Source organism: Anopheles marshallii, chromosome 3 (genome assembly GCF_943734725.1).
Source record: "Anopheles marshallii chromosome 3, idAnoMarsDA_429_01, whole genome shotgun sequence".
NCBI lineage: Eukaryota > Metazoa > Arthropoda > Insecta > Diptera > Culicidae > Anopheles > Anopheles marshallii.
Window position 1 is genome coordinate 81,607,326 of NC_071327.1, and position 12,246 is coordinate 81,619,571.

General features: G+C 45.8%; 3 protein-coding genes and 1 pseudogene across 3 annotated transcripts; 3 read left to right on the forward strand and 1 right to left on the reverse strand.

The window, feature by feature from the left end:
• Positions 1-460: 460 nt before the first annotated feature.
• On the forward strand, positions 461-1,169 carry LOC128714794 (uncharacterized). Its single transcript, XM_053809674.1, has 2 exons — positions 461-770; positions 841-1,169. The coding sequence occupies exons 1-2, from the start codon at positions 461-463 to the stop codon at positions 1,167-1,169; spliced, it is 639 nt and encodes a 212-aa protein (XP_053665649.1).
• Positions 1,170-2,114: 945 nt separating this feature from the next.
• On the reverse strand, positions 2,115-4,873 carry LOC128712141 (uncharacterized). Its single transcript, XM_053807036.1, has 3 exons — positions 3,017-4,873; positions 2,858-2,955; positions 2,115-2,793 (listed from the first exon to the last, which is right to left on the reverse strand). The coding sequence occupies exons 1-3, from the start codon at positions 4,808-4,810 to the stop codon at positions 2,115-2,117; spliced, it is 2,571 nt and encodes an 856-aa protein (XP_053663011.1). The 5' UTR covers positions 4,811-4,873.
• A 569-nt stretch (positions 4,874-5,442) lies between these two features.
• On the forward strand, positions 5,443-6,495 carry LOC128716321 (lysozyme c-1-like). Its single transcript, XM_053811241.1, has 4 exons — positions 5,443-5,605; positions 5,675-5,763; positions 5,847-5,910; positions 6,356-6,495. Exons 1-4 carry the CDS (start codon positions 5,443-5,445, stop codon positions 6,493-6,495), a joined length of 456 nt encoding a protein of 151 aa, XP_053667216.1.
• Positions 6,496-7,613: 1,118 nt separating this feature from the next.
• LOC128713231 (lysozyme c-1-like) lies at positions 7,614-8,886 on the forward strand (annotated as a pseudogene).
• The last annotated feature ends 3,360 nt before the right edge of the window (positions 8,887-12,246 follow it).

Consider the following 12,246-nt stretch of genomic DNA (forward strand, 5'->3'; position numbering starts at 1 on the left):
AAGTGGGCACGTTTGCTAATGATTTTTTCCCGAGTTTCTCGTTTCCAGAATGCATCATCGAAGTAGGTTGATTCATTGTAACACGTCACCTAAGAGCGCTGATAACGCTTTGCTAAATCACATTGAGGCGCTAAGATATTCAAAGTGCAGTATTGTTAAGTTTCCTGTCCGATCACGATCGATCTGTCAAGCCGAACGATGCGACCCAATGTGTGCGTCATTGTACGGTGCTGTGCAAGTCATTCAAGCAATACAGATCTCACAACGGGATCAGCATACGGAATGATTATCAATTTCATCTCTGAGAAACATTTCTAACATCTCGTTCGGGTCTTCTCTCTCTCTCTCTCTCTCTAGATTCTCGACGTCGTTGCCGGTCGAAGCTGGTTAAGATTCATTTGTGAAGCTCCCTGTAGGGTGTGAACGTCGGACTGCGGACCAAACAGAACCCAACACAACCATGATCATATTCCTCTATCTTATACTGGTGTTGGCCTGGGCGCTACTTATTATCATACTGAAATGCAAGAAAGCACGCGCCAAAAGGCTGGCCGAGCAGGAGGAGATGGCCCAACCGGTCCATGTGGTACAGATCGGGTCCAACCTTTACGACATTATGTCACTGCACCGGGACAACTACAGTGGTGTGTACAGCTGTCTCGAGCATGGTACCATCGCTCAACACCGACAGCGTGCCCCGGCCAGTGTCACACACTCGAATGCGGCCTTCATCGGTGACGATGGTTCCATCTATCCCGGCAACGGCATGGGTAAGTAGTGCCAACATCGCAAAGGAATGACCGCCCATTTGTCACGTGTACCGACCGCGCTCTTTTTCAGTTGCCCTGGAACCACCTCCGTCCTACGAAGAAGTGATACGACTCCCGGCGTACTATCCCAAGGTGGAAACGTTCGTGCCGGAAATGGTTGTTCCACCGTCCTTGCCACGACCACATACGGTAGGCGCCGGTCAACAACCGGCCCAGCTACATCAAACCCGCGGCGTTACGATGGATCTAACCACGGTAGCAACGATTGCACCGGCAACCGGCTCGGCAACACCGGAACCGACGGTCGATGCAAACGGCAATCGCGTCAAGGGTATGGGAACGGCCAGTGGTACTACCTTCCCAGGGGCAACCGTAACCGTGCAGACTGCTAGTTCGTAACCGGCGCAATCACCATACAGCCACAGGATGGTGGTTTTTTGGATCGAAATCATTAAGTGCCTAGCGGGGGGGGGGGGGACCCACTGGACCCAGACACACACACGCACACCATGCACCGAGCGTCCGTACATTCGGGGCACATATAGTGGTGGTGGTCTGAAATAGAAATGGACAGAAAGATTAGTGCATATCTCAAGAGTATCTTTCAGTGACTGTTTTAGTTTTATTTCCAACTTCACGTTCAAAGCTTAGCCGCGTTGATGGAACGACCGCAACACAGACGAACCATTCGTCATCGATGAGCTGGACCTATTTATTGGTAGACAATTGTGTTTGCAACTAAGTTTTAGGTACCCTGGCAGAGGGTTTTTGGAAATTTAGAGCTGTGGAGAAATATATGCGATACGATTACACCATGATAATACTACTAGTTGAGTTTACTACTTTCGGCATGATGCTGACAACTCTCTTTTCTATGACGCTGGTTAAGATCGACAGGATGTTTTTCTTTTTTTATTTAAAATGTTTTTCATCCTCACAAAAAAAGTGCAATTTACTACACAATGCGCGTTTTTAGTTACCTTTCCTACCCAAAAACGCGTCCCAAACTGTCCCCACATGGCACAATACGATTAGTAGCAGCGTGAAGTGTAAAATACAACAGAAAGTTAACGATTTCTCCCTTAATCGAACAAAAAAACATTACACACGCCATCTTTACACTCAGGGTCACACATTTTTCGTGCACCGGACTTATCCACTATCATAAATAACATCCTTTTCCTACCGACTACACACGCTACAAATCTCTATGTACAACAATTTACATAATTTGTTCGCGTTTCCCCATCTCCGCACGGTTGAAATCGATCGAACTTTGACCGCGGAACCGCCTCCGCGGTGGCGTTTAGGGTTGAAAACACCGTACTCAACGGAAAAACCACCTCACAGACTGGTGGTTGCCTGTAGCTTAAAGTATCGACTACGACTTTCTACGTCCTGGTGGGAGCTACGTCTTCGTTCGTCGACCGCATAACAACTAGCCATCGACGGCAGGTGATGATGTTCGCCCTTGAAGCGCACTAGACCCCAAATAAACGCTACCAAGCTGGTGATAATGATGATCGTGCCCAATCCCTCGAGAAGCACACGGCCACCGTGCACTGAGGGTAGACGTGCCGCTTCCGCTTCAGCCGCTAGCTGTAGCTGCCGGAAATCGGGGTCGTCCCGAATGTGGTTCGATAGCACACCGACACTTTCATCGCTATCCTCATCATCGTCGCTGTCATTGTCCGCGTCACTGTTATCATTGTAATCGAGCGAATCCGGAACGGCATGATCGATTCGATCGCTTTCTTCTGCATCTTGCACGTCATCCTCTTCGTCCGTATTACCCTTCAGCAGCTCGTCTCGATTCCGATCGTCATGCCGAAAGTCGGAGGAGATGCGATCAAAGTCCGAAATGTCCGACTCGTTGGTTTGGCGCGTGCTAATTTGAAGTTCCTTCTTTACCGACTTCTGTTTCGCCGTATTGATCTGGGGACGGGGCAATGCGGACACCTTACAGGCACCGAGATACTCATCCTTCGAGATGTCTTCCTTCATGATTAGACAAAATTTGTAACTAAAAAGAGAAATGCATACATTAACATCACGATTACTAACCAGTTCCATAATATCTACCCCACCTGACATTGCTTTGTAAATCATACGCTCCTAGCAGCTTGGCTCTGTAGATGTACTCCATGGTCGTAACAGGTGCTTCCGGTTTTACAACGCAAGAGACCTACAATCAAACAAATCGTCAAACGTCCATTCAAACCAGAGCATCACTTCGTCTAGCTTACCTCCGAGTTGAACAGTATCGTTTCAGGATCGTCTGTGTGAAACACGTACACGAACCGACAGGAATAATCGTCCGTGCCTAGCAGCCAGCTCAAGAAAACGTCACTCTCGTCCGTGAAGTTTACTTCTCTCAATCTGATCTCGCCACCCACATCTCGCACATACGATGCATTATTCTTCAGCTTCAGCATCACCTCGATCGTCTGGAACGTATCATTGTCCATCTGCTGTTTGTTGTTGCCCTCGCCACATGTAAGCGTTTCCGGTGCAAGTTGCAACAGATCGGCACCCTCCAGATACGGTGGAGTGGCACATATTGCCCCCAAAATACCCTGCTGCGAAGCAGGTCGTGCCCCGGCTAACCAACGCAAGAATGGTCTCATCGTACAATCACACACGAGTGGGTTGCTCTCCAGCGATAGACTGTGCAGTTGCGTCGCGTTCACTAGTGCGTTCTCAGCAATCAGCGAAATGTCGTTGCCGTCCAGTCGGAGCTCCTTCAAGGCAGGCAACGGTGCAACCACGTCGGCCGTCAATGCACGCAGGAAGTTGTGCGTAAGATCGAGGATAATGAGGCGCGGTAGATGTTTGAGAGATGCGTCCGAAATGGTAACGATCCCATTATGTCCCAGATCAAGCATTTGGAGTGAGGCTAGGCCGGAGAATGCATGATCTTGTAGTACATCGATTTGATTACTTCGCAGAGATAGCATCTGCAGATAGGGGTACGCCTCCAGTGCACCGTTGTGAATGCTTGAGATGGTGTTTTTGTCGAGATAAAGAATCTCTAGTCCGCGAATGCGTGGTAAAGTCGTGTTCAGCAAGGGCCCTCGGATTCTGTTCGAATGCAGATGCAGTTCCTTAAGACTCAGGCAAGAAGTCAATGCTTTAAGACTCTCCGGTGACTCCCCCAGCCTATTCCCATTTAGCTTCAGGTGCAACAGATTTTTCAGCGGCACAAGACTTTTAGCAGCAATAAAGGATATTTGATTACTACTCAGTTCGAGATAGGATAGTTTCGGTACGGTCAAGAAATCGCCATTTTGTAGCGCTTTAATCTTGTTGAACGAAAGATCTAAACGATCGAGCTGCCCAACTGCACTGAGAGACTGCACAGGGACGCTTTCCAGCGCGTTGCTGGGTAGACCGAGCGCTTGCAGTGGCGTTCGAATACCGATAAACGCGAGCCTGTGCACTCGCTTAATCTCGCCGGACGAGATCACCAAACCTTGTAGTGACACATTTTGGAAGATGTTCGCATCACTGATGCTGGTCACGTTCTTGAGTGTACAGTCCAGCAAAGATACTTCGTATGGCGAACGGCGTAAGCTATCGGCTATCACTTCCAACCCATGTAAATCGCCACTGCAGCGTAACGTGTGGGGTAAGTCACAACTGCACTCCAAATTAGCGCCCTCGGACACATTTGGACATCGCCAGTCTCCCAGATCTCTGGTTCGTGGTTGGAGAGCACCTTCGAAACGTTTACCAAAGGCCGATTTCCGATCGTAGATCGGTTTGTTCACAAACTTCCGGGCGGTCCACGTCGTCCCGAATGCATCCTGTGCATCCTGCGCCAAGTCGTCTTTTGTTCGGTTGCTACTGCTAAAGGCGGTTGTTGTGTTGGTAGCGGAGTCTGTGGTAATGTTGGTAATGATGCTACTGCTAAAACTAGATGCTGGACGCGCTGTCCTCAACGGTGTGCTTTGGTAGGCGGATGGTGCTGACGCAGATTGACTAGACGATGTACGATTGCTGCTGGATGCCATTCCCCCACCGGCAATGCCTGCTGTCATAATCTCCGCACCATATCCGATGGCAATCAGCTGCCCTACGACTAGACATGTGTAGAGTAATTGAAATCTGCAAAGAACAAAATAATGCAAAAAAAAAAAAACACTCTGTCAGTTAACACTGCAAAATCAAGATTACTTATTACAACAAAATTGAGCGTCATGCTCGTTAATTCTGGTAAGGTTTCTGACTGATATCGAACCACAATTCGCCATTCATGCAATGCTACTAAGGGTTACGTAAACTAAACCAGCATACATTATATGTCCAGTTCATTCAAATAAATTAACTTCGACTGCAAACTTGTTCGCTGTCTTTTACATCTCCTGGGGTAGGTCATTCTGAGCATTTTCATCAACATTACGGTTGTATTACTGATGCACTTTGATCCCTCAGCCGATTAGACCATTAGGCCCTCCATCAAATGTTTCATAACAAACAGCACCCGAGGCGACGGGCTCTAATTCCATCTCTACGCGATCTCGGGAACGCGTGAATTCTAGCGATTTGCGTCTCCGGCGGGAATCACTCGAACGAGGTCAGTCAGTCTGCCTGAGTTTCTCGGAGACGCCGAAGCAGTTGGCGTGCAGTTAAAACAGATAGACGAGGCATAAAAAGTGCCAACAATCTCACGATGCGTTCGAAACGTCAGAACTTCCGTACTGCGTCTACGATCAGTGTAGTTTTAATGTTGTTTACACTGCACAGCTTATCCGAGGGAAAGATGTACGAAAAGTGCCCTCTTGCTAGAACGCTGGACAAGCAGAAGATTTCTTCACGCTCACTCATTTCCAATTGTACGTAAAATAATTGTACTCTGCGTTGTGAACAGACAATCCCAAAACTAATTGATTTCTTCCGCTTAGGGGTCTGCCTGGTAATGGCCGAGAGTGGAGGTGACACTAGCAAAGTGACCACACTGGATAATGAGTCCGCTAGCTACGGTATCTTCCAGGTATGTGGTCAACGTTGTTCCGGAAGCAGGTTCTATCGGATTAGGTGTGATTAATGCACCGAGTTTTATCTTGCCATTTGCAGATTAACAGCAAAACCTGGTGTCGCGAAGGACGTAAAGGTGGTCGTTGCAATAAGAAGTGTGAAGGTGAGTTAACACGAACCACTGTCGATAAGTTCCACTTAGCGAATCGCTATAAATCTTACCAAGAAAGATATACGCATGCGGACACCTCATTAGGCTCTTAATAGGCGGAAACAACGCGAAAAAAAGGGAATCGCACACACACCGATGGTTACTATTTTCGAGAAGGCACGTGTTGGTGGCAAATTGGACATTTGAAATAGTTGAAGATTGTGAAACAGCGATACGCGCGAAAAAAGGGATTCACACCACCAACTATCGACACATCGTGTGTTATTAGCTTTGCAAATCACAACGGAAACCGGTATCATCGCTTCCGGTGTAAAATTATTTTAATTCAATCAACACACATTTCTGGTGTGTTTTGAGGTTGATTAAGTGATCATGCGTCCTATTATTCTGGCTATTAATTTTCTTCACTACGCTTTCCGCGCTTGTTTTGTTGCAGACTTCCTGAACGATGATCTTGCTGACGATATTGAGTGTGCCAAGCAGATCTACAATGACAGCGGTTTCGGTGCGTGGAAAGGATGGGTCAACCGCTGCAAGCAGAAGACGCTACCTGATTTGTCATCCTGCTGGAATTAGATACGGCATGGCGACAGGGACCATTACATTGTTAGTAGACAAACATCAAACTGTACCAAATAAAATATTTAACCTGATTCACGTGCCCAGATAACAACGGCCAACCCCGATACCATTGCATATCAGTCGATATTTGATATCACACCTCTCCATCGCCATTAAGTGCCGAAATAGAGACATTAAAAGCCACTTATCACACTAATATGTCATTGCGACCACTTACACGCATTGCCCGATTCATGTTTCCTTGCTACCAACACCAACACTACCTTGCAATCGGTAGTGTACACACTTTTGTTACAGCAATTACCAAGCTAACACAATTCTCCATCTCAACGAGAGATGCTTTCCTATTTAGCGATGCACACCGGAACACACCGATATCGCAATGCTGGACGATTAACTTGTTATTGTTTACATTTCAACACAATCTCGCTCTTTTATGCACTGGGAGTTTGGAGTGCGCATTGGGATTCCCCGGTACAGTAACGAAATCCAAACAATATCACGCGTCAGTAATAGACCGAACGTAAAAGTAAATGGTGCATGTATGTAAAGTGACTGTTTTAGTGTATACATACACCACCCCCTTCCTTCCAAGTACGTAGTAATCTAGTTCGCAACAAGATAAGCATCTTTGGTTTGATCATCTTCATAGAATTAACCCCCACACGGGAACATCAGTGCCACAGTGTAATGGACATGAGCAGCAACATTCACTATCAACAATGTTTGTGTTGCATTTCTACTTATGTTATATTCATCAAGAAAACACACCGCGATTATTACAGCCGATCTTGATAGAGCATTTTCAAAGGAAAAATTGAATAGTTTCATAATATGTTACAGAACTCAAACCCGCTAACCTTCCCAGAACTGATACCATTTTCCCCGAACGTGGACACCATGCTCGTACTCTGGGTGGATTGAAAATGATAGTAAAGATTCACAGTGCCGTAACCAATACCACCTCAACTGGATGGGAACGGTACAGGTTCTAACGTGGTACCCTTCCAACGAAACACACGCGACTGGGGGGAGCATGCTGTGTTCGAACACCGCGCGCACTAGTGTGTCTGACGTTGTTCCACATCTCGCTACCGCTCCCGTAACACCGTCCAGAACCGTGTTTAAACACCCGCTACGCAGCGGATCCATTCGAAAGCCCCAGGGCACTGTCAAGTGTTCGCGGTGTGTACGTGCTTAACTATAAAACGCGTGTCTGCGCAGCACGGCTGGCGTAAGTAGCTCCAGCGGTACTTAGTGACAAACCGGAAATCACGCATCGTTGCGTACTCTCCGGCGAAGGCGAACGTCAACAAACCGCACGAGAATCGGAAACCAGTGTCCAGATTTACGTTTGGTTGAAGTGAGTGTTTTTCGTGAGAGTTCTATGCAAACAACATTGTCTTATCTATGCAAACAGAGAGCTGATAGGATTTAGCAGAACTTCATTATTTAATCTGACAGAGCGTGTTGTGAGCATTGCGTGTACATTAAGAGCTGCCCTAAAAGTTGATCCAAAATACAAACGGATCGCAGCAACCTTACCCGAAAAAAGCAACACCGCAAACGCGGAAAAGGTTAAAGCAACACAGCTGTTCGGCAGACCTGTTTCGTGAAGGTCTTCCGAAGCCGGCAACGACGGCGTTAAACGAACTTTGTTTTTAACCAACGATCCACGGCAACAAACCTGTGATGTCACGACGCTTTCCGTTCCTTTCCGCTTGTTTTCTTGTGCTGGTGAATGGTGGAGAGAATTTTTAGGGTGTTTGCTAGAACTTACGTTTCGTTGGGTGTAGAAGTTTACTCCTCATCGCGATCGAACAACACTGTAGCAATTTGCATCTTGTTCCAGAAACAGTTCCACACATTTGACGATGGCTGCAAAGCAGATCCCGTGGACTATTGTCAGTCTGTTCCTAATCTGCCTGCCAGCGGTAATTAACGCCAAGATCTACACGAAATGTGAACTCGCCAAACAACTGACCGCAAACGGGATTAGCCGGACGTATCAGGGACACTGGGTCTGTCTGGCGATTGCTGTCAGTGGATTGGACTCTGCCAAGACTACATCGTTGCCCAATCAAAGCGCTAACTACGGCATCTTTCAAATCAACAGCAAGGAATGGTGCCGCGTGGGCTACAAAGGTGGCAAATGTAACATGAAATGCGAAGGTAACGTTAACCGCTTATGCCAGCCATAACTTGCACTCAAACTATGGGTTTAATTCTTACATTGCAGATCTAGTAACGGACAATATAACCAACGCAATCAAATGCTCCAAAATGATTCAGCAGCAGAAAGGTTTCAACGAGTGGGTCATGTGGCAGAAGAAGTGTAAGGGCAAAGATCTTCCGGACATAACAAACTGTGGAGCGATCGGATAAAAGTTTACCTCGCACTAGTAAGCGATTTCAAGAACAAACGGTAACCTTCGAGCATTTGCATACAGAGTACATTAGCACAGACGTAGTTGTCTCGTTTCTTAAGTGAAGCTCAACATTGGAACATCTATTTGTAACCATAAATAATCAATAAATCGGAGATAGACTCAGGAAACAGGTTTTCCAATCCACAGGATGCAGATATCCATAGCTTCTTCTACTTGGTTGTTTGTACAGTCGCGCGCGATATGATTTAAAAATAATTTTAACCGACCGATGACGGAACTATTAAGCTCATTAAAATCCCATAAAGAACCCGCAAACGGGCACCCATGTCGCCTCATTAATGCTGCTTCCCATTTGATTAATATTGGACATAATTTGTGTTTCCCTGTCGTACAACTTTCGTACAGCACACTGTTTTATCGCTTTACGACACACCGGTGAACTATTTGCGCTACACGATTGATCTTCTGCCGATTTACACCATCTTGCCCGGGGTACGAACCCGCCAAAGAACTGGCCAAATCTAGTCCATCCGTGGCGAGCGCTCGTAGCCGGTGGTCCACGGTGTACGCGAAATTTGTCTTTCCCGCCTGTCCCGGCGATGGACGACAATTAAACGTTCGACGGTCGGCATGCAAATTTTCCATGCGGCCTAACAAGTCGTAAAACGTCATGCAAGCCAACCCGCCCGAATGGGAAATAAATCGTATCCGAATTGCTAAACGGGGAACGGTCTTTAAACTAATACCGGGAGTGCTTGGCAGCCGTTCGCAGGATGCAGGTTTGGGGTTGAGTTTCGCGAACTTCCCACCAAACTAGAGCTGTATCGTAAAACTGTAATGTGAATTCATTTGAATACATATGAATACATTTGTGCGGAGCTGGGCAGGTTTTGGGCTAAGGGAAACGATGTCGTACAATGTCTCTTGTTTTGGCGACAAATGAAAGTAAATGCATCTTACTGATACTTGTTGGTTGTTTTGAAACGAAGCGTTTGATGCATCGTTCGTGACATAATCATTTTTTTTGTTGATATTAACAAAAACCTTATCAAAGGTGAACCACATGGCAAGAGTTTAAGCATAACTTAGCAGAATTTGGTCCAATAGACAACTCAAAGCGCAGAGGGAGTGCCGATAGAGTGTCTATCAACTACGCGCTATGAGATCAACCAGCTTTCTATCTCTACTATGGCCCGTAAAATTTATTTCCTATTTCTATGCGGAAAAGAAACTCTTCTTGTTCGCCTTAGCCTTGCTTTGCTCCAATAGTTTTACTACAGGCCTTTCCAACTATGATCTGATTTAGAAGACAACACACTAAACCACGCGCTATGACAGGAACACCCGAGCGGATTGTAAAACTGACGATCGGCACGATCACGTTTCTATCGCACCGCACCATCCACTTTCCCCAGAACTCCCTGCAAGAAGTTCACATTTCCTTCCACACTGGTCTGAGAACGTCCGAAAGTCAAAGGCGTTTATCCTCGTGGTGGTCCCGGATTATGGTCGGATTACGAAACCCATTCAGTATCATCGAGCGACAACCCACCGAGGGGCCAATTGTTCACAACCGTTACCGCTACCGATTGGTGGAATATAAAATCGCAGCTCAGAAGCTGCTCACGATCACGACCGGCTAAAAAGAAAGATGTCAAAACAAATGTCATTTGTCTCCTGGAGGTGAATAGCGCTGTCGCAAAAGATTGGAACGACAAGCGTAGCAGTAAAAAGTAGCGTGGAAGGTTTTGAGCTGAAGCATGACTTTGATTTTTTATTTTTTTGCATCACGACATTTAAAATTAGTCACTCGTTGACTACGGGTTCATTTTTTGGACATGCCGTAAAAGAAACCTTTATTAATGTATTATACTACCACATGATTTAAAAATTTAGTCGATAGCACTGCCATCCCAATGAAGCATCATTCTAAGGCATAAAGTCATAATTCAAGTGTAGAGACCTTTGTTTGCCCTACTATTGTTATCTTGGTCAAACTTTGTACCACTAAACTATTCAAACACCCTACAAAAATGTTTTGTACAGAACGGTGTGAAAAAATTGTTAGGCAAATTCGGTCATAACAAACTTGTCGTCAACCAACCAACCCGACATCAAACAGACCAAACAACAAACTTTCATGCGCCGTCGGCCAGGGACATAACACAACCCACGGTCAGGCGTTTGGACATCGTACTTGTTTTGTTCTTAGCCATTTGAGCCCGCTCAAGGTTGGTGGATAAACATCCGGCGGAAAAAGTAACGCTGGAACCGGGCGGGTACATGCGTGTTGCTAGAACTGTGCGCAAGAAGATATTGCACTTCCAACTATTTCGACATCAAATCACCGTTATGAGTGAGCTCTTATCGTCTTTCCGGGACGTTATCTGATGTAACGTAGTACCGACGAACGTGTTATCAAGTGGGATCCAGCTAGTGGTGCAAAGCTCAATATGAGAAAAGCTCAAATCAACATTACCCCATTTAAATCCCAAAACGACCATTAGAATATTTAATATGAACAAATTTCAAACCATTCTTCTCTATTTCACACCCGCAGAAGTCTAGAATTGATAGTCCTATGCTTCAAACAACAATAAAACTACTTTATGATCTCATCATCGAACAATCGGTTCCGACCGAAAATGTGTGATTTCATTCGCTCTCGCGCCAATGAAAGAGTATTAAAAAAAGAATTGAAGGCTTTAGGGCACACGATGGACGTTTGTTGACTCATTAGTAAGTTACCGGATATAAGTAACGAGGTCCAGTTGGCGCCATTGCATTCCGTCAGTCTACAATAAGTCTTGTTGTTCTACGTGCTTCAGCAACAGAATTACCACCATTCGTATTTGGAGTATAACGGATAGTCCTATTCTAAAAGTGTCTCTCTCGGAAAGGGGGTACACCATTTTTGGGAAGGTTGGGTGACATGACAAGCGTTAAAACAAATTGTGCAAGGCATTTGATTGCCTCAGAAAGAGGAAGTAGCAATTAATTCGACCCGTTTTAGAAACCTCCGTGAAATAATCGGTTAACACCTAACTGTGTAGAGAATTGAAACAATTGAACTCAACGTTCTTTATTTCTTCGTCAAATGCCACTACCGTGTGTAACGATACAACCTCTTAAGGGCATCTTAAAGCCTGAAAGTAAACACTGAGCAAAACGAATGACATCAACGACCGAACAAGCAACGAGCCACACGGTACTGCGGATGTGCTCCAGCGATGAATATTGTGTCCGTTTCCTTGTTTAGTTCTTCTCTTTCTCTCTCTCTCTCTCCTTCGCACAAACACTCTTATTTTTCTTTTTCACTTTACCTCACCCGCATAACCTTTGGGGTGATATTGGA